Source organism: Canis lupus, chromosome 16 (genome assembly GCF_048164855.1).
Source record: "Canis lupus baileyi chromosome 16, mCanLup2.hap1, whole genome shotgun sequence".
Classification (NCBI taxonomy): Eukaryota; Metazoa; Chordata; class Mammalia; order Carnivora; family Canidae; genus Canis; species Canis lupus.
The window spans coordinates 18626120-18649686 of record NC_132853.1 but is presented as its reverse complement, the minus strand read 5'-3'; the positions used below and the strand labels follow the sequence as shown (position 1 = coordinate 18649686).

At 34.7% G+C, this 23567-nt stretch overlaps 1 protein-coding gene and 1 non-coding gene across 2 annotated transcripts in view; one reads left to right on the top strand and one right to left on the bottom strand.

The window, feature by feature from the left end:
• NLK (nemo like kinase) overlaps window positions 1–23567 on the top strand; it is a 158753-nt gene that overhangs the window by 84134 nt on the left and 51052 nt on the right. Inside the window, exons 2-3 of the mRNA XM_072779365.1 lie at window positions 6426–6555; window positions 15508–15563. Coding sequence (XP_072635466.1) covers window positions 6426–6555; window positions 15508–15563 — 186 coding nt within the window. The remainder of the gene's footprint in view (window positions 1–6425; window positions 6556–15507; window positions 15564–23567) is intronic.
• On the bottom strand, window positions 4759–4861 carry LOC140607625 (U6 spliceosomal RNA). The gene has a single exon (XR_012009585.1). It is a non-coding gene; the product is annotated as a U6 spliceosomal RNA (small nuclear RNA).

Sequence of the window (23567 nt, the reverse complement as noted above, 5' to 3'; positions counted from 1 at the left end):
AGTCCCGATATTATAGAGTTGTGTTTAGACAGATAGGTTTGAAGCTGTGAGACAATAGCGTATGGCACAGACTACCTGTCTACAAAGACACCTTTATGATTAGTCACGTGTCTGTATATGTGAGAATGTTTTGGGGTCATATTTCTGTTTCATTGATCTTGCTCCAAAATTGCATTATCTAAACTATTTTAGCTTTATGTTAGGTTTTCATATATGGTAGAGCAATTTTTTCCCACCTTCTTCAAGGGTATCTCAGCAGTTCTTGGCATATTTGCATTTCCATAAAGACTTTAGAACTGATTTGTATAGATCCACAAAAAGAAAATCTTTTGGGGGTTTTGGCTGGAATTTCACTGAATCTGTATAAATCAGTTTGGGTGGGGAGAATTGAAATTTTTATACTATTGAGTTTTCTAGTCCATGAATATGGTATGTCTCTCCGTTCATTTACATCTTTAATTTCTCTTGCTAATGTTTTTTAGTCTTTTTATGTAGAAATCTTGCTTACTTAGCTTTTGTTAACTTTAATCCCAGATACTGGATGTTTTTTTATATTATAAATAGTATCTTTAATTTTTTTTATTTCAATGTTTTTATTTTGACAAGTTTCTTCATTCTTTAATAGTTTTACTTCATTATACCAACCACCAGATTCAATTATTATCAACATTTGCTTCATTTGTTTCAACAATCCTTGATAAAGTATTTTAAGGCAAATCTTAAATCTCATGTCATTTCACCTGTGGATAAACTTAAGTATATATACATTCCTAAAAAATAGGGACATTTGATTTATAACCATAATTCGAAGCCATATTCAAATTTTTCTTTTTATTTCAAAAATTACATTTTACTGGTATGTTGGTTCGTATGCTCAGTTTGCTTTTAACAGCATATTAGGACTTATATTTTAAGTAATTATTAAAATATTAGCCACTAAAATATTGAATAATACGTAATTAAAAACGATTTTTTTTCGAATCATGTGAACTTTGCATTTCTGAATTCATTGTAATTTTTCGATATCATCAAAACCATGTGTTATAAACCTACTGTGTAAACAAACCCATTCTTTTCTTTCATTTGGTATCTTCTATATTTATAAACCTAATGTGCAACAAAAATTTCCATTCTTTAAAGGAAATCTTTATATTTCTCAGTTTTCCTTTTCCTAAGCACATATCTTTTAAGAAGTCATCATTGGGATTAAAAGCACATTTTTATGTGACATAGTTTTGATTTGGTTATCTTTTATAACTTTTTTGCCACAAATTGATAAATGTAAAAAGGAGGCACAGTTTTGATTTTTTTCCTTTGTGGCATTGTACAGAAACCTGTCTTTCATTGCAGGTGGTTCTCCTTCCCATACAATATTCATGGATCTGTTTCTAGGAGAGGACTGTGGCTAGTGGGCCATGAAAACTTCCTATACTTGGCAGGCTAGGCTGTGTCATGTTCACTTTCCAACATGAGAAAATTCCTACTGAAAAGACAGTGTGGCAACTTTCCTGCAGGCAAGTCCTACTCCTCACAAAGATACTTGACAGTGAGGAGTAAGAATCTCTATGTCTTTCCCAGCATCTGCAGCAAGAATGGAGCTAATTATTAATTCATGGTCTAAAGAACAAAAAAGTGTTCTTGAGTCAATAATAATTAGTATAAAAGGATTTTGCACTTATGTTTTAACTTAATTATGATTATTGATGGGGAGTTGGGGTCTTAAAAGTTAGATCTTATCCATTGGTAACAAGTATTTGAAAATGAATATGACAACCTGCTATTGGATAATTTGTGTCTTATTTCTCCTCCCTTATCAGGACCCTTAATTATCTCACTACAGATCAAAATGGATGGCCCATGGATGCCTCACCTGCCGGGATCATTGTTATTTATACTTGTTTGATCACAGAATTAGAGGATGTTTAAGCTCATATGTAACTCTTTCAATTAAATGTATATGTTTTGCTTTTTCTGATCAATAGTGGAATGTTAGGATATTAGAAAAAGAATGAACCATTTCACTGCTTTGGTTTAGCTGTTATATAGGGTCTTTTCTCCTTATAATATCAGATTAACAAATTTAAGTATCAGTTTAGTAGAAGTATCTTGAAAAAAAGGAAAATGATCTCTTTCTTATGTATAAAGCTAACTCAGCAAATACCAAATTTGGATAAATAAAAGAAAAACCAAATATCAGAAAACCCTAACTGATGGAACAAAGTATCTAACTATGAAAGATGAGAATCTTTTTTCATGCATTTTTGGGTGGAGGCAAGGAAGCCTAGAAGGTTTATTCCTCTGAATAATGCGCAACTCTTTAAATTATGTCAAAGTACACAAACTGTAGCCTGTTAAAATTTTGGTTAGGAAGACCAAAGAGATGTAAAAATAAATTCCTTATTTTTTAACCTATAGTGTCCCTGAACATATAACAGGGACTAAGATACAAATAAGATATATAAATATTTTTTTTAGACTCGTTTGTTGTCAGAAATTTCACCTCATAGTTTGCAGTTGTTTTCTCAAGCTGACTTAATACAAGTAAAAATAACTTTTAAAGAAATGAATGCAAAGGCAATAATCTAAATATTTAGAATCTAGTTAGGAGGTTCTGTTACTGAGATACATACTGTATTGGTACAGTTGACGTAGTAATTGTAGTGTGTATAGCAAAAAAAAAAAAAAATAGAAGATTGCTGATTATAAGTTTATGTGAATAGAAGAACCTGATTTTCTCAATCCGAGTGAAACATTCTCATTATAAATTATTTATTTGCTTTGAATAAAAACCCGTAGCAGAAACATGAACTTAAAAACTACTAAACCATGTAGGGAAAAAATTCTATGTGTAAAATGAATGAAGAACATATAATTTCTTGGAGATTCTTGTTTAGTTGTTAAACTTAAAGTTATACTATAATTTAAAGCTGTTGTAATATTAGGTTCTAGTGCCTAAGAATGTATCCCCAATAAGCTTCATTCGTGTTTCATTCCAATCCTTCTACTTGTCTGTAATTTAAGCAGATTTGTGGCAAGTAGTCAGAGTTTCCTGGGATTAAGAAAGCTCTACAACAAAACAACCACACCAGATCTAAAAAGGTTCCTATTTTGGTTTTGCACTCTTTTGGCTGACTATATTTCTCTGAAGAATGGCTTGTGGATTCTTCTGGCTGTTTTAAAAAAAGTTAAACTGGTATTCTCAGTATTAGAGAAGGATTGATATTCTTCAGGCAGATGTAAGAAAGGGTTCTTTTTTACAACACTTAGAACTGTATTTTTAATATAGTTTACAGAATCAAATATTGATTTAAAAGTTACGAAGTAAATATTTATTTTAGTGTAACTTGATTGCTCATGAAGATAATGAGGTGAAATGACAGATGCACAGTTTTATGTAGCGCTTCCAGTATTTAGTAGAGAAAGTAACTGACCAGTAAGTGAACCATTGATCACGGGATGGCTCCTTTTTTTCTAAAACGAGGCAAGTTGCCCTAAATGTTGTTTATTATTTCTACAGCTGGAGCTTCATTAACAAGTACAGTTGGAATAACCAGGGTATTGCTGTCGCAGAGGAACTAAGCACAGCAAGCCTTTCAGTAACAAAGAAAATAAAAGAATTCCTGTGTAACAGGCTTCCACACTTATCTGTGTTCTGTGGTACTGTTTGTGCTGAACTAAAGCATCTGCTACCTCAGGTTAAGAGAGAACAAACTCAACATGGCGTGAAATTACTGCACAGCCATTCACATTCATTAGAGTTATATTGTTACCAGCCACAGGAATGACTGGCTTTTGCATGAATAATAAAATGCTGCTTTTGAATTTTACCTTAAAACATTGCAAGGCTCAGTACTAACCTTGAGCCAGGAGTGGGTTTATCTTAGAGCAGTTCTCCTCACTACAGTAGAGTCAAGACCAATAAGAAGTTAGAAGTTAAAAAAAAAAAAGAAAAGTTAGAAGTTAGGAAGTATTGCTGTATGAGGCCTGGGGGAAGGGCCTTGTGTTAAATCAACTTACTCATTTTTAAAATGAACATTTATTGTGTAGACTAGCTGTTTGAAGACGTTAAAATTAAGCCAGCATTTGGCAAACATCAGTAATAGTTGACTCAGGAAGAATCATCAGTGGATGCTAAAGGTTATGGGTCAGAGTTTGATGAGGAATAGAACAGTTACACAGTTATCAAGGGAAAAAATAGTAATTTTGCAATGTGGTAACGTGACCGACACTTCATCAAGTTATCAAAGTTAATCACCAGAAATGGGGAAAATTCATGTGCCTCCTAGTAAGTTGCAATGAGAAGGCATCACTTATGCGTTATTCCCGTTAAAAATGCATAACCTGAATCTAATCATGAGAAAACACCACACAAACCCAAAATGAGGAGCAGTCTACAAATAAGTAGCCTATACTCTTCAAAAATGGCAATGTCATGAAAGACAAAAGATGCTAAATAACTATTCTGCATTAAGGAAGACTCAAGAAAAACAAAAGGAAGACTCAAGAGACATTGACAACTAAACACAATGTGTGATTCACAATGTGTGGTTCAAATTTTCCTTCCTTGCTTTTTCATTTCATTGACATTTTTGTCTTCTAGTATTTAGTTATAGAAGTGGTGTATTAAACAGAAAAAATATTTTTAACAATCTGAATATAATACTATACCGAGTTTCCTGCCTGTTTTACTTAACCTAGTTTATGTGAATTTTTTAGGTAGTGTTGTGGATTTGGGTTAGGATTTGATTTTGTTTTGTTTTTAATATGGGACACTTCACAAATTACATGTCATCTTTGGACAGGGGCCATGCTAATCTTTGTTATGTTCATAATCTATGTTATGTGTTGCCAAAATGAGCACTGGGTAGGTGTTTTTTAAGCAGTAATCACTAATGTTAGGTTTCTTAGTTGAATTACAGTTTAAGCCACTGAACATCTAAAAATTACAATTCTTGTTTTACCAAATTTTGAGTCCATGGAAGAATAGAGTTCTCGTATTGTTTATATACTGGAATGGACCATTTAGGAGTTTCACAAGCACTTAGGAAAAGAAGTAGTGATCACAAAGATGAATTTATAAAGAAGTTTGGTATAGTTTTTAGACAGGTTAGTAGATAATAGGAATGCTTCGTTTTCAGGAAGGCAACTTGATGAGTGATTTCTTGTGGACAAGATGAAGAAATAAACTGATATAATATATAACTGATATAAGTAATACTATATTAAATAAGTAATGAATGAATAATAATTTGATGCCAGACTCATGGGTGGTTTCTAGTATTGTAACTGTTGCAGAGATCTATTCTGTCCTGTTCTAAATTTTAATAACGTGGATAAAGTCATTGATGACCTTTAGAACAGACTTTTAAATGACACAGATCTGGGAGGGGTAACCAAAGCATTGGATGACTGAACCTAGAACTGATAGATGGTAGGCAGGAATCAACAAAATAAATTTGACAGGAATAAATTCTACAGGGACAACCAGTCATAGGTGATGGGTGGAAAGGAAACCAGCTTTCTTTAAGATAATTCATGAATAATCACTTGCAAAATGGTCAGTTGGTCGTATTTAACAAATTTAGTGCTTTGTTTCCTTTAACTGATTTAATATGTATCATTTGGGTCCAGTCAGAAAAATGGAAACCATACTAGTATGTCAAACAGGGAAATTTAATACAAGAAATTGGTTAAAAAGGTATTAGAAGACTAAAAGATTAAAAAGTGGTGGGGGGACACTGAACATTAAAGAAATTACAGAAAAAAATAAAGAAAGAAATTACAGGAGGCAACTGACACACCAAGAGCCTTGTAAGAAGCAAAAGGGAAGAGGTCTTCATAACCCAGAAGCTACAGCCCTAAGCTGGCACTCAGGACTTCTGAGGAGGAGACACTGTTCAGCTACTAGTGGGATTGAAATTCATATTACTAAAAGATGTTCATTTATGTAAGAAGCCAAAATAATAAAACTGTTTTCTCCATGTTGAACTAAATGTAATGGTATCTGAATGAACATCTTTTCCATCTTGAATGTGGTTCTGAACATGAAGCATGAAACTAATTTGACTTTAGCTGTATTAATCTATACTTCCCCACTCATCTTTAAAATGGCTTTATCATTAAGAACCCTCCTACCTGAGATGTTTTGCTAAGTGACCTCTCAGAAAGTATTTATAGAAATTTAGAGGAGGATTAAAAAAAATAGGATGGCAATTAAGTGGAATGGGCTAAACGTTCTCTTTGATTTTAAGTGTATAATTGTTTTAAATATTCTTTCTCACTGATACCTTAAGCATTGTTAAGTAGATTGAGTAGTCTAAGATAAAGATAATTGTCCTGCTCTGAAACATTGAAGAACAAAGTTTAGAATTGATTTCTCTCTCTCTTGTTTTTTTTTCCTTCTCCCCCAAATATTGCTTCTTTAGGTCAGTAACAGATCCAAGAGATGGAAAGAGAGTAGCACTCAAAAAGATGCCCAACGTCTTCCAGAATCTGGTCTCTTGCAAAAGGGTCTTCCGGGAATTGAAGATGTTGTGTTTTTTTAAACATGATAATGTAAGTCTAATTGGGTATTTGGGATAGGCTATTTCTTACGCATGCTTAATTGTGTTAGTAGAGAGCAAAAGAGTTAAAAAGGAAATGTGCAAATTATTAAGTTTGGGAACCTGAGACAAATTAAACTTTTTTGTGAACAACGAGCAAGTTTAAGTGAATTCTAAGATGTGTTGATCAACAGATAAATAATATTAATTGATGTAAAGCAAATGTTAATACTTAGCTGAGGAACAATACTACTATTTAACATAAAAAGAGTATAATATGTAGAATGAATGACTTAAGTGGAAATAATTGGTCCCTGATTTTAAATGCTTTATTCTTAACCTTTAATATTTTTAATCAGAGATTACTTTAAAGATGTAGGAAAACCGTTTCTTCTCTTAAGAAACAGTATAGCTGTTAAAGTAACATAGGTTAGCTTATTAATGACTATGTTTAGAGATGTCAAGACTCATGGGTAAATAGAATCATAGTGATTTGAGATATAGCTTCTCTTCAATCCTTAATTAAATGTTTGATACATGTAAAATTTGCCTAGGAATGTTAGCATTGGACTCTTGCGTTTTCGATTTCATGTGAAAAGAAAACCTGCCCACGTTCTGCATTTGATACTCAACCTATGTTATTTTAATTGTTAAAATAAAAACTTTTCAGAAATGTAATGATTCCTCATGAATCTGCTTCCTTTGCACAGGAACCTTTAGAACTTTGGCCAAAGTGTAGGTCTCACTTTAAGAAGAAATTTGTAGAAGTTTGAGGTATTTGATAAAACTAGGAATATCAAACAGATAATGTTTACTTGAAACTCCTTGCTTTGACATATTTCATTTTATTGATAACTCCTCTTGACATCCATTTTCCTTAACTTTTTAAAAAAGTTATTACGGTCTTTCAGTCCATTGGAACTGGCTAAAAATGTGTTTGTTTCAGTGACTTTGAAAAGACCACTCGAGTTGCTATTTTATGACTAGTCGCTCAATTTTGTAAGTGATTTAGGATGATGTCTAGTGCTTGCTTAGTTATTTATTTCTTAGATGTGCGTACCACCCCAACATTAAAGAGGACAAACGTTATTTACATTGTTAGAGACTCAAGTAAAGGGATCTATGGTGAAGAAATTTTTTGAAAGAGGCATTAGAAATTTGCTTACTAAAGATTTCAATGGTTTATTATATTCAGACCTATCTTGGCTTCTTTTATAAAGGAGGGATGGTGTAATAGGCTGCTATCTATATATATTGGTATCATTGCTCGTGACTTGTTTCTATGGAGTAACTATAGGTATAGGTAGTTACAAAGATAGTGTCAGTGAGTAGTGTAAAAAAGAAACAAACTAAATTCTTGAAAATCATACCTATCAAAACACAGCAATGAATTAGAGCTCCTGAGCTCTGTCATAAGTGAGCGCTTGTGACTTCTGTGGGAATATTCAAAAGTGAGACGTTAGAGATGAAGATAATATGGTGCCACTATTTTATATATCATGAATTTAGCTATACTCTGAGATCTACAGATGCATCTCAGGACCACAAACCTGGTATGTATGGAATACCATTCTTAAGTAGCAACTGGTATTTGATGTAATTAAGGCAACAAATGTCTATTCATTGTGTCCTGTATAGAGGCAGTGCTAGGTCATGTGGAGGTTACAAAAAAGGTTTAAAATGTCCTTGAGGGATCATGTATTTAACACTTGTTACTCTATGTCAGAATGTATGCTAGGTGCTTTCCATACATTAATTCATATAATCCTTAAAAATCTTGTCAGATAGGGCTTATTATCCTTACTTTGCAGAGGAGGAAACCAAAGCTTTGAGTTAAGTAACTTGCCTAAAGTCAGGGTGGCACAAGACTGGAGTCTGTCTTGCTTCAGAGACCATGTTCGTTAATTCAATAAACACTTATTCTACACATCCTATATTCCTAAACTACATTAGCTTCTAGGGCTTTGTATCCTTAAAGAGTTTAGTAATGTAATGAATACTATGATTACAGTGCTCTGGGAGGACTGCCTGCATGGTTAAGCATTAATGCAAGATAGTCTGTGTTCTGTACATGGAAAAAGCTGGGGAACCAAACCTAGAAGTATATTATAATCACCCAAGGTGATCCTTAAAAGGCCAGATTCATAGGTCTCATCCCAGACCCACTAAATTGGAATCTCTGGGGTTGAGGCCCAAGGATCTCTAATTTCTAAAGCTCAGATGAATACTGCCACACAAGTGCCGTAATATGACGGAAAAGATAAATTGTTGTGGACTTTAGAAGCCCAAAGATGCTTTTAAACATGGAGGAGGTAAACTTTAAGATGAGCCTTTTGAGATTAAGATTTGATTGAAAGAAGGAGAAGAAAAGAATGTCATGATGAAAATGGCATTTAGAAAGATTAACCTGGTCATTGTAGGAAGGTTGAATTTTAATTTGGATGCTTTTAATGTGTCAGAGAATATCTACAAAGCCCTGGGAGGCTTTGGATTTTCTTTTGAATGGAACTTTCAAAGTCACAGCATAAGGGCTGTGTGTGGCTGGCTTAGTCGGCAGAGCATGTGACTCTTGATCCCAGGATGGTGAGTTCAAGCCCCACATTGAGTATATACAGCTTGCGTTTTCAAAAAAGTCACTGTATCAAATTCATTGATTTTAGTTGATCTGACTGATTGAAATATACACACACACTTTTTTTTTCTTTAAAGGACGTTTGGTTCATCATCTTAAGGATAGATTCACCTTGATGTAGTAACTTAGGAAAACAGTAATGGTTTTAACCTTCTATAGGTTGTTGTTGGCTAGGCTTATCACTAGAGTCTAGTCAAAATCTGAGCTATTTTAAAATCTGGCAAAAATATTCTCTACTTCACCCACCTGTGCACTTGTGCATGCATTTATACACACATGTAACAGTCATATTATCTGTCATATTATCATCATGGAAAAGGCATGATTTTTTTTCAGTTTTGTACTCTTTTGAATCTCTGATAAAAGCTCTGATAAAAGCTAAGCTCTTTTGGAAGGATGCACATACACACAATATTCATGTCATGTTAGACTTTTACTAGTCCTCTAAAACCCACTTGGAACCGAACCCCCTTAGGGTCCACTAATTCATACAAAGATCCCCTGCAATACAAATCTGGGGCTTTTTCTTGCTCTTAGGCAATAGCACTAAGTGTGCAGTAAGCAGTCAGTCTATTTGAAGAATGAGTAAGTAAATGAAAGTGAGAGAAAAAGGAAATCTCTGAGTCTGGAATGATAACCTCAATGATCTCTCTCTTGGAGTTACTTTTTCCAATCTTTTAATTCTGAAATATACTCTAGGAGAATAGAGAAGACAAAGAGGAGGTAGGAGAGGCAAAGAAAAATGATTCACTTTCCTTTGTATAGTCTGACATAACTCAGGGCCTTGAGTTCATAAGTAGGATAAAGAATCCTACCGATTTGGTGCCAATAGGACCCTTCCCTGAATGCAGACATACTGTTTAGCTGCAGACATTATTAATGCTAATGTTTCTGCTGCTAAGGAGTGTGAAAAGGCAAAGGATGCTGTAGACTAGATTGCTTTTCAATAAATTTGGTTTTGCTGACTCTCTGCCTAAAATTTGTGATACTGGGCAGATTCTTGGTGTATTTAAAATAACACATTCTTGTGTTCATGACTTGGAAAACTCTATTTGGTTAATATGTATGTTCTCTCCAAGTTGAGCTCTATATTCAGTGTAATCCCAGTCAAAAACCCAGCAGTGTTTGTATGTATGTGTGTGAGGAAATTGGCAAACATTCTAAAGTTTATGGACACGGAAGAGACGTAAAATACCCGAGACAGTCTTGAAGAAACAAAGTCTCTTTCACAACAGATATATAAATTAACTCAAAAATAGATTGTAGACTTAAATGTAAAAGGTAAAATGATAAAGCTTCTGTAATAAAACATAGGAAAATATCTTTAAGACTTTGAGATAAGCAAAGAATTCATTAAGAGCATTAGCCATTTTTTAAAATTGATTGATTGATTGAGGCAGGGAACACAGCCAGAGGGAGAGGGAATCTTAAGCAGGCTACACATTCAGTATGAAGCCTGATGCAGGGCTCAAACTCAGGACCCTGAGATCATGACCTGAGCCAAAATCAAGTTTACCTGACTGAGCCACCCTGGTACCCCAAGCATTAACCATTTAAAAAAAAAAAATTTGAAACTGGACAGCATTAACATTAAGAGCTAATGCTCATCAAGTTAAGAGAATGGAAGGACAGACCTCAGACATATATTCAACAAAAAACTTGTTTCCAGAACATATTATGTGATAGACAATTATAAATATTTAGCATCTGAGGAAGACCATTAGAAGTATTTTACTTGACATTTTTCTAATTATAAATTCTGTATCTAAACATCATATATCTTACAAATACCTTCTACAAATTAAGAACTTTTGCCCATTAGTAAAAGACTTAGGAATTTGACAAAAGAGGATAACCAAAGAGCTAATAAGCATATGACAAAGTGCTCGAAGTCATTAGTTGTCAGAGAAAAGTAAACTAAAAGCATAATGAGATACTAATATACCCACCAGAATGGCTAAAATCAAAAAGATTGACAATACCTGCTGTTGACAAGAATGCAAATCAACTGAAGTTCTTCACATTGCTGGTAAGAGTGTAAATTTGTAAAACTACTTAAGAAAACTGGCAGTTTTTACTAAAGGTAAATACATACCTACCCATCAGTCCAGCAGTTCTGTTCCTCAGTATACTCAAGACAAATCATATATCCATCAAAAGACATGTACAAGAGTGTTCATATCTGCTTTTTCATAATACCTAGAAATTGGAAACAACCCAAATGTCGGCCAGTAGTACTCTGCATAAGTACATTGTGTTACATTCCGTTCACATACTACACCAATAAAAAGGATGAACCACTGATCCACACGTCAACAAGGTTGAATCTCATAGGCATAACAGTAAAGGAAAAAAGATATACACAAAAGACATAATTCTTTGTGATTCAATTCAATAAAAATTTCAAGGACAGGCAAAACGAATCTGTTGGAAATAAAAATAGTGGTGACCTCTGAGCAGGGATGGGTTTTGACCAGAAAGGGATGAGGGGGCCTTCTAGGATGTTGAAATATTTAACTTCTTGATGCAGATTCTAACCACGGAGTAAAAATCCATCATACTATCTACTTTGTGTAAAATTAATCAAAATATACACTTAGGATTGGCATACTTTATTTTATAACTCTATTGAAAATGATTGTAATTACATAGTCTCTACTTTAAAGAACTTAAAATCTATTGGGGATTAAGAATGGGGAAGGGGTAGCTCCTTTGCTAAACATGGGATTTAACTTGCCTTTATGAACAGTTAAATTTCTAGTATTTATATTTAGGATTAAGATTATTTACAGTAGTTTTATTGGTAAAGGGCTAAGAAAAAAAGCCACTATGCATTGTATAACCAATTTATAGTGAATCTTAACATCACAGAAGTTTTTCTGTTAACTTTAACAGAAGTTAAAATTCTAAAAAAAAAAGCGCATAATCGGCTTTTGTCCAGTTCTTAAAAGATTAGAGAAATGTGCTGAGACACTGTTTGGTTATGACCATTATTTACAGAAGTGTTTTACTTCATTTTTTTAATTAGACAAGTCTGCTTGCTTTTTTTTTTTTTTTTTTTTTTTTTTTTTGAGATCCTTTGAAGAGTTGGTGGTTGGGCAGCCCCGGTGTCGCAGCGGTTTGGCGCCGCCTGCAGCCTGGGGTGTGATCCTGGGGACCTGGGATCGAGTCCCATGTCGGGCTCCCTGCATGGAGCCTGCTTCTCCCTCTGCCTGTGTCTCTGCCTCTCAGTCTCTCTCTCTCTCTCTCTCTCTCTTCTTTCTCTTCTCTCTCTTCTCTCTCTCTCTGAACAAAATAAATAAATCTTAAAAAAAAAAAAAAGAGTTGGTGATATTTTAGGTTACTCTGACTCCTTACAAGTCAAAGTCTTTACAAGAGTCTCCTATTTACATCATAAGGCTAATCTCACACACTTTATTCCCACAAATAATAGTGGGGTTATAGAAGGACTCAGGCTATTTAAATGGGGATTCAGGCATGAAGTCTAGAGTTTGAAACTGGTACTATTCCTTCTCACTTATTTACATTACTTCTGAGATTCCTGGATCATTTCTACTGATCTAAAAGCACTGTTTTTGCCCCCCTAGAAACACTGTGGAATGCCATCCTCTGATAAACATTTTGAGATAAAATAACAGTAATATAAAATAACAGGCGTTTTAAAAATTCTAAGCAAAAAAAAAATTTTTTTGAAGCAGAGTTTAAAATATTGTACCTTTAAAGCTAACAATCACAGCTAAATGCTTTAGTGCAAATGTCTGACCCTGTTTTATATGCCTTTTCCACAAAAAGCCTCATCAAATCTGGAATAAGAAAGCCTCATTCTTCTCCATCAAGGTTTAAAATGTATGGTTGTCACTTTCTCTAGATAACCTCTAATTATAGCAGATAGATTTGAAGTGTAAAATAGCTTTGTCTAATGGACGCTGTCACTCATTGCATTCTGGTTTCCCCCAAGACAGGATGTATGTTGTTCAGATACAGAGTTGAGAGTCCGAAAGATGTCAAGTAAAACACTAATTTCTGCCTCCCTCAAACATCAAATATTCATGTTAAAAATTGTTCTATCGCATAATGAGAAATGAACTTGCGTGAATTTGTGACACTAGATAATTATAGGGTTTTTAATTTGTAGGAATGAAATAATTTAACTTTTGTATGATAAAAATTATTTTTTGAAGAAACTGAAAGATATGTTACCTTTCCTTTATACCAAGATTCTACATATGAACATTTTAATTCAGAAAGAAAAGATCAAGATTCTTTATAAAACATCTAAACTATTTTCAAACTTTTATGTGTAACTGGCTTTAAAGTGAGTAAAGGCTTTTTCATTACAGATTTTAGCTTAATTTAGAACTTTAAAGTGACAAATGCTTGGCTAAAAAAATGAGCAGGGTTTCTTCCACATGTAAATTGCAAGGGGAAAAAAAAGAGAAATCGATAGGTTATAACTTAAAACACAGATCAACCATAATATGTAAATCTTATTTAGCTCCTGATGTAAACTAAAAAACTTATAAAAAGGAAAGAAAATTGGAAGTTTGAGACCTAGATATTTGATAGTATTAAAAAACATAAAATTTTTAATTTGATAGCTATATTTTTTAAGGTTTTTTTGCATTTGAGGTGAGCTTTTTAAAATCTCTTTTCAACTTTTTTTTACATTTTTAAATTTAATTTGCCAACATATAGCATAACACCCAGTGCTCATCCCATCAAGTGCCCTCCTCAGTGCCCATCACCCAAGTTACCCCATCCCCCCCACCCACTTCCCTTTCCACAACCTCTTTGTTTCCCAGAATTAGGAGTCTCTCATGGTTTGTCTCCCTCTCTAATTTTTCCCACTTAGTTCCTCTCCTTTGCCTTATAATCCCTTCCACTATTTATATTTTTTAAAAGTTTTTAATCTTTGGGGTGCCTGAGTGGCTCAGTTGGTTAAGTGTCTGACCCTTGATCTCAGCTAAGGTCTTGATCTCAGGGTTATGAGTTCAAGCCCCATGTTTTCATCTTTTAGCAATACTTACTGATGTATGGCTGAAATAAGTCTGGTATTTGCTTCAGAATTATATAGATAGAGTGGAGGTATAGATGCCATAACATGGCCATATGTAGGTTACTAAGACTGGGTATTGATTACATGAACATTCCTGATACTATTCTGTCTACTTTTACATGTTTGAAATTTTCCATAATAAAATTTTTTTTCTTGAAAACTTGGCTAAAGATAGAAAATTTGAACATGTACCACACAGTTTATTTATTTCCTATTAAATAACTTCTTCCATATTCTTTGAGCCTCAGATTTCTCATTAGTTAGATTATATTCAAATTTTTAAGTGTGACATCATAGATGGAACTTAAAAGAATAGCTGGACAGCTGGTAGGGGAAGTAGGCCTATTTATTATGTTTCAAAGGCAGAAGTGACTTTGTTAGTATGCTACTTTTATAAAGGACTTGAATTTCAGATGCCTTAAAGTCTTTCTACCCTGGTGACTGACTTCTTTTTTTGTACTTGGAATAAAATCCAAAATGCTTAACAAAATTTGAAGAGATTTTTATGTGATATATCTCCTGCCTTCCTCTTCTATTTTATCCCAGTCTGTTTTCCTCCCACCCTCTATGTTCCATAAGCACTGGCATTTATGTTTCTAGAATTTGCCTGGTTTCTTCTTGCTTCTGTGCCTTTACATTACCTACTCATATCCTGACCAACTCCTATTCAGCCTTCACCTCCTAGTGTTACTTCAGGGAAACTTTTTGTCCCCATTCCTCTTGACTTTTACCCTTCAGATAATATGTGTCATAATTATATTATTGTGTGACTGTTGGCTTGTTTGTTTAATACCTTCCTCTCTACTAATTATGAAAGCAGGATGGTATCACTTTTGTTTATCAGTATAACCAGAGAGCCTACCACATTGCCTGCCAGGTAGAATGTACTTAGTAAACATTCTAAGTACATAGAGGAAGGAGTAAAGGAATGAATGGTAGGTGTGTCTCCTCATGCTCTTAGAGCAACACTGATTGTTAAAAATAGGGCAATTCTTTTCAACACACTTTCCGTGCAGGTGTCTGGTAGCATGTAGTAGAACCCAATTGCCCCTCTCATTTTAGTTTAGATAGAATGGTCTTTTACATAGTAAGTTTACAAATCCATCTGAATGCTTAGGACTGTTTCCTGACTGATAAATTTAGTTGACCTCAGTGGGCAATTGTAACTAAGCCTTATTAGCTCATTAAAGAATTTATAGTATTTACTTGCATTTATGTCTTATTTTGCTTCCTTTTTAGTTCTCTGAATTTGACTTTTTTTTTTTTCCTTTTCTTAGGTACTCTCTGCCCTTGACATACTCCAACCTCCACACATTGACTATTTTGAAGAAATGTATCCTAACCAGGGAATGTGAAAGAAGGGGACAATTTTTTGTTAATTTATTCTTCTAGCACCTTTTGGGTTTTATGCTTTAAGGTGTATAAAATCTCATCCTTGCAGAAGTGGTTGAGTACCTGGAACCAGGTAATTTTGAAATCCCAAGTATCTGACAGCAGTGTTATCAATATATCCTGAATTGTGATACCATAAAACAGAACTTTGGAGGTCATATTTTACTTAATCTCCACACAGCCTTATGAGATAGGTTATTTCCATCCCCATTTTACAGATGAACACAGTGAGGCAGCTATGTTGTATGAAACTCAAGAAAGTACTCTTGTTGCTATATACCAGCTGCCTATCAGTTAAGAGGTCTAATACTGCCCCTTTTTTCTACCACTTGAGTAAGGTGAAAATTAAAGAGATAATGTAAGTCGAATCCCGAGTTCTTTGGAATAATGGTGGTGGTGATGGTGCTGGTAAGAGTCATTACTTATGTAAGTTTTTATCAGCTACCAGGCACAATTCTAAGTTATTTACACATAGGAGTTTATTTAATCCCTATAGCAGTCATCTGGGAAAGACACTATGATTATTCCCGTTTTACAGAAGAGGAAATTGAGGCACAAAAGATTAAAAAAAAAAAAAAAAAAAACTTGACCAAGATCACAGAGCTAGTAAGTATTGAGATTGAGATTCAATTCCAGACGGTTTGATGCTATGGTCTTTATTTCAACTCCTATCTATGTGATTCTTTCAGGATAGAGGCTTTAACATTATATTACTACTGTTAATGTGTAAGCATAGTATGGTAGCTATCATGGATAATAATGAACTGTAAAATAATGCCTGGTATTTGTTCCTGGGACTGTGCATGAAAATAAAAATTGGGACATAGGTTAGCCCTAGGCAAAGCATTACCATTTACCATTCTGCATTTAACTAGGTAAAACTTTAAATGAAAGACAGGGAGTCCTAAATCATTGAATTTGGTGAGCTCATGACAGTATAGTTTATTTACTCTAGGCTTTTAATTAACACTAGGACTATGACTTAGAATGGAAACCTGTATAAAAGCAAGATACTTTTTCTGACTTAGCAGTGAGATAAAAATCTCATTCTTACACAGGTGGTAGGTAATTCTATACTACACAATTATCTTTGATAATTCTCTTTCCCTAAGGGAAAGAGAATGGCGAAGCTGACTGGGGAATTGGGAAATGTTATAAGGTAATAGAACTGTCACTGATCAACACTGCTGGGATGTTGTGATCTGATAAGCCTAAAGCTCTTGAATGCTGTAATCCTTGGTGCTATTTTAACCCATGCATCTTTTATGGAATTAATAAAGTCTTATCTCAGTGTACTTGGGGTTCTCCAACCCTGCACTTTCCAGAGAAAGGATGTGTCTTGACCAGATTTTGGCTGATAAGAGTATCTTTGTATACCTGAGATCTTGGGCCTAGTCAGGTGGTTCTTGACATATGCTTTGTTTTTTAAAAGCACAGAATTACCCTGAGGATAGAAGAATTGAGAAAGTTCTTTTCTCCCAGATCAGAAGTAACAACTGAGGAGAAAGCATTGATGATTCCATTCCAAAGACTCCCTAAAGATTCCTCAGGGCCTCGTTGAAGAAGGGAAGTAGTGGTAGTGGGGCCATACTTACATCATTTATCAGAAGTTGCTTCCTACACCTGGCCAAGTCACCTTTATCCTTTTAGTTGGCCAAAAAAGAACCTACATATTAGAAGGTATTCCTATGGATGTGTAATGCTATTTCTACGTGTTTGGAAATGAGGTTGCTGACAACAAACCTTGAAATTAGAAGAAATCTTCTTTATTAAATAAGAATTTTATTGTATTATAGGTTGTGTTGGAGTCCCCAAGATCACCCTCAGGTAAATTGCTGAAAGAACTCACAAGATCCAGGAAAGGTGTTCTATCATGGCTTTAGTTTATTACAACAAAATGATACAGATTGAATCAGCAAAGGAAAAAGGTACATAAGGCAAAGTCCAGGAGAAACCAGGTGCAAAGTTCCACTTGGCTTCCTGGTAGAATTGCACAGATCTTGCTTAATTCTCCCAGCAACAGTGTATGATAACACAGACAAATGTTGTCAACCAGGGAAGCTCACCTGAGCCTTAGTGTCCAGGGTTTTTATTGGAGGTTAATCAGGTAGGCCTAGAGCACTTACATGACTGACCTTAGCTACTCAGTAAGCAGCCCTCCTCTTTCCCCACCCAGAGGTTAAACTAATACAGCTGGCCCACTGCCCCAAGCATACAAACACTGGTGTCACCATAAATCATATTGTTAGCATAAACTGTCTGATGTGACCAAAGCCCCAGGTATACTATGATACTCTTATGAGGCAGAACATTGCAAGGGCTCAAAGATTATTTCCCAGGAGTTGGTCCTAAGCCAGTCCTAAAGACTCTTGGAATATGTGGGGTTTGGGCAGCCTAGAGCTACTGAGTTGACCCCTGCATGTAGGCCATCTATGAGGAAAGAAAGTTTTCAAATAATTAATTGGTGAATATGGATATATTTAAATAACTGCCAGATATATTTAGATTCTCTTCACTGGGTACTTAGCTAATTCATAATATTCATTTTCTGTCTTAGAGTTCAAGCATGAATTGTTTATATCAGGCATTAATTTTGTATACTTGGGTTTGTCATTCCTTTAAAAACTGTGCTTCTAAAAGCTAGGAGTTCTCAATCACTTAGTATTTACCATAATTGGAGTCTGAGAGATCCTTGATTGATTATTATTTCAAATATTTGCAAAGAGAAAGTTAGCATAGTTATGGTTTAAAACCACGAATGAAAAAAACTAAATAAATAAATAAATAAAACCACGAATGACATAAGTGGTATAGTACCTGTTGGTGGCTGATTTCAGCCCATTTTGTTAGTTAGCATAATGTTTCTATGCAATTCCACTCCCCAGGATTGTTTGTGAATGTTTAATTAAAAGTCTTTGCCATAAAATATTTGTGGAACCATCTGATATATCATTTACATAAATGTTTTACTCTCTTATTTAGTTTTTTTACCTTCCAGTTAAAAAATTGACACCTGTTGCTTTCATAGTAATTAGCTACAGAAGAGTCTTTCAAACCTAAACCTCAACTATTCTTGTTTTCTGTTGTATAATTTTTAGCTATATATAAAATCATGCACAGAAAAAGGGTGTTTTCCAGGGGTGGGGCTACTTGGAAAACATTGAATCCTTTTAACATAAAAAGGAATTATTCCTATAGCTGCCCCAGGATTATAAAGACTTTGTTGGGAGGCATGGTTTAGCTTGGAGTATAGGATACAAAAAATTTGTGTTTTAGAATAGCTATTAAATGGAAATGTAAGAAATGCCTTAATTACATACAAGCTCTGCCTTTGGTGATTCTTTTAATATCCTAAATAGAAAGTTTTCTATGTCCTGTACTTTTTAATACAGATAAATTTGTTGTAGCCAATGCAAAAAAAATTTTTCCCTCAGTTTCCCTCTGAGAAATAAGAAAACTTACTATCAAAATATAAAAATATTGAAGATTAATAATACCTCAAGTTAGTATTTGATTTTCAACTTAATGTATTATTCATCTGTGTCAGCAGCTCCATCTGTAGTATCTCAAAAACATGGCATATACACATTACTCATGGTTTTAGACTGTGGCTTTTTTTTTTTTAATTGGAAGACTGTTGCGTCTTTGCAGATTTTAGAACGGATAATATTTTGAGTTTTAAATGTTTAATCATGGAATTATACTTTGAAGAAACTTCGAGGTCTGAGGCTGTCATTTTAGGTAAGTTCTAAGTATGTTGCTATGCATCTAATGGATGTTCTAATATTTACTTAGCTGATAAAAGAATCAGTTTTTAGAGTCAAGAATATATATTTATCTTATTATTTGTTAAAGGAAAGAAATAATTTTAAGTAACCTTCCATTATACATACAGTACCATATCACTGCACTTTTTTCTAAGATTAAAAATTTGTGCTGTTATATTCTATATATAACTGTTAGTACAGAAACATTTTAAGATCTCTCTACATGGACTTAACAGTTAATATCATTTTAGAAAACCTGAAGTCTTTGAATTTTTGATGTAATCATATATACAATTGGAGTATAAGCATATAGTATCATACAGTTAATCATACATTTTTCCCTGAAGCTGTAATAAAATGATTGCATCAGTGCCCACCAAAAGTTTGGCTTGAGTTTTCAGACCATGCATGTTTAGATAGCTCCTTAAGCAGCTTTTAAAAAAACTATCTAGATTATGACTGTTTATAAATCTACCTATAGGGTACAACAGATTTAGCAGGAGTCCAATATGGAAGGAGCAATAATCTACCATGATCTCTGTATCTTGTAACTTTTCTATTTTCATATTTTTAAAATCTGATGTATCAACCTGGAAAATATATTCTGTAGGAAAAATTATGTATTTTTTTTTCTTAACCCATCAAGGTATTTTTTTTAAGACTTTATTTATTCATGAGAGACACAGAGAGAGAGAAAGAGAGGCAGAGACACAAGCAGAGGGAGAAGCAGAGTCCATGCAGGGAGCCTAATGTGGGACTCGATCCCAGGACTCCAGGATCACACCCTGGGCCAAAGGCAGGCACTCAACCGATGAGCCACCCAGGCATCCCCCCAAATTATGTATGTTTTTAACTGAACTTTTAGCTGTTAGAGGATCACATTATCCGTTTTGCACTTTGAGTTTCTGTTTGGAAAACTGTATGAAAACACTTTGGCACTTAGTTACTTTGAGCCTACTGAAATTTGACCCAAGAGAAACCAGTTGTAATTATATGATTGGAAATCATTTATCATGCTTTAGTCAGGATTCTGAATTCTGCACATAAACATGCCTTTTCCCAGAAAGTACAGGATACCTGATGGATTGGAAATAAAAATTTGACTTGCCTTGGGAAAAGTTTACTTTTGACTTGAAACATAATCTTAGAGTTTTATGGAGAAGAATATGGATAGTACAAGTTTTCTGTGCTAGAAGCAATTACAGCCTAAAACCCAGTTGAAATGAGAAGTCTAATGGGCGACCATGTGTCTGGTTTGTCAGGGCCCCTGGATTTTACCTGATGGTCCTGTATAATTAATAAGTTCCTCCTTTTACTTTCAGAAGTGTCCTTATTCAGATAATAGGTTTGGCCTTTGTAGGCATTGTTAAATGGGGAATCTCTTGTCAAAAAGGCAGTAGGGGAACCTCCATGCCTATTTTGACCAGTTAGCATCCTTGGTGAGCAGTAATGTAGTTTGGGGTTCCTCAGATGTAGTCATTTAATTTTAACTGATAGTATTTGTATACTGTATTTTATAGAAACATTTTGTAATTTAAAGAATACACAATACATGATACCCTGGTGCTATGAAATAGCTCTATAACCCTCAGGGAATTTTCTAGGAGTCTGTGAATTGCAAAGAACAAACCAAATGAAATATGTATATATATATGTAAGTGCACTCTTACTCCCAATCAGACAGTACCAGTAAGGACCAGAAATCTACATCCTAGGACCTTTGAGGATTCCCTTATTGTTAGAATTTCCTCTTCATTTATTCTGTAAACTTAAGCATCAACTATGTGCCTAGAACCAGAATTTGTTTTTCTATTATGCTTATTGTTGTATTCCCAACTATTAGAATAGTGCCTAACATATAGTAAGTGCCACATAAATGTTTGCTAAATGAAGGAATAAGATAGTGTCTTCCCTTCAATTTGTAATCTAGCAGGGGATACAATCATATAAATAATAATTATAATATAGATTGGGAAGCATAGCAATATAAAAGAATTAGCCTATTCTGAGAGCATTGGGGGTATGATTTTCACTCATTCCCATTTTAGTGTCCAAGCTGGATTACTTGAAAAGCATTTGATGACTTGAAACAAAAACTTGCTTACCCACTGTCTTACCAATTCTGGCTCCTTACCCCTGAAGCCTAGACAGAAACAGAGAAAGACAAAACAAAGGAAAAGGTACCAGAAAAATCCAGCTGAATTCCTGACTTTAATTGTCACTTATGTAGTATCTGGTCTGCCTTATTTATTCGTTCAGCCAAACATTTAGCAATACTTTGTACATAACATTATACTAATCTCTGTGGAAGATACAAAGACAAATTGTTCATTTGTTTAGTTTTTTTTTTTTTTTTTTTTTTTGGCATTTAATGTACCAAGCACTGTTCTAAATACCTGACTCTTATCTCCATTTTACAGATGAAGAAACTATAGCTCAAAGAGGTAAATAACTCATCCAAATTCACTAAGAAATGACACAGCTGATCCAGGGAACCAGGAGTGCTCTTAATTCCCTGCTCTCTATTAGTGCTTTTCCTTAGAGTCTATGGAGTGAGATAAGATGTAAAGAAATAATCATCATATATGGTAGAAAGTGCCAAAAGAATATGGGCAGGTGGTATGGAACTTTATTATTTTTTTAAAATATTTATTTATTTATTCATGAAAGACACACACACGGTGGGGGGGGTGGGGCAGAGACACAAGCAGAGGGAGAAGCGGCTTCATGCAGGGAGCCCAATGTGGGACTTGATCCCGGGACTCCAGAATCACACTTTGGCCTGAAGGCAGGTGCTAAACCACTGAGCCACCCAGGGATCCCGGTATGGAACTTTAAAAGAAAGAATTTTTCAGGCAGAATTTAAAAACAGTAAGACTTCATGAAGAAAATGGCATTTCAGATGAGGGTTGAAGGATGAGAAGAATTTGGATAGGTAGCATTGAGGAGGGTGGATATTCATTCCAGATGGAGAGACTTAAGTATCAGGAGCATCTTTTAGGGAATGACAAATCATCCAGTTGGCTAGAGTTTAGCATCATGTATAATGATGGGGCAAATCATGGGGAGGGGACCTTGAATGTTAAACTAAGAAAATTTATGTTTATTCAGTAGGAATTTGAAGGCACAATGAAAGATTTTTTAATGAGAATGACAAGACTGGAAATGTCCTTTATAAGTTTAAAAAAAACTTATAAATTTAACTCTTTTTATTTATTTTGTTTTGTTTTAACAAAGTTTCTATTTGGGATGATGAGAAAGTTCTAGAATTAGTGGTGATAGTTACACAACATTGTGAATGTACATAATGCCACTGAATTGTACATGTAAAAATGGTAAATTTTATGTTATGGGTAGAGGCCACTTTTAGACGACAGACTTGAGTAATGGAAACTTGCTCAAGGTAAAAAGGCCCACAGTGACCACCTGGCTGAATACATACAGACCCATCAGGCAACCCAGCTCAAAAAATCCATAGTCCCTAACTGACCAATGGGCTACTTACAACCAGGTGCAATTACCCAAAAGGAGAAAATTCCATAGTCTCCATACCTCCTCACTTCCTACTTTAAGTACAGCTCCCATTCACTGCCTCTTTGCAGACAGTCTTTGCTGTCCTGTCCCTCCACCACTTTGCAGTGTATTCAATAAACTTCTGTCTCCCGTGTTCTGCCTTGGGTGAATCCTTTCATTCCCCGCGCCACCGGCTTCCACCTGATCATCGTCCCACATTTGGGAGCCTGCATCTGATGGAGTGGGACACCACATTATGTATATTTTACCACAATTAAAAAAGAAAAAAAAAACCCTTAAAAAGGTCGCAACTCTTAGGGCTGAGAGGCAGCTACTGTTGTGTAGACCAAGAAAGTTGAACAGAAGGATTTTTTAAAAATATTTATTTATTTATTCAGAAAGAGAGAGAGGCAGAGACACAGGCAGAGGGAGAAGCAGGCTCCATGCAGGAAGCCCTATGTGGGACTCAATCAGGGTGTCCAGGATCACACCCCGGGCTGCAGGCAGCGCTAAACTGCTGCGCCACCGGGGCTCCCTGAACAGAAGGATTCTTGGCAATTGATTGGGACCTCTTTAGCCATGTACTCAACAACTGGGCTTTAATATTGATGGTTGGTTGCGTATTCATAGAGGCCTGGCAAGAAAATGAAAAACCAGGAGGAACG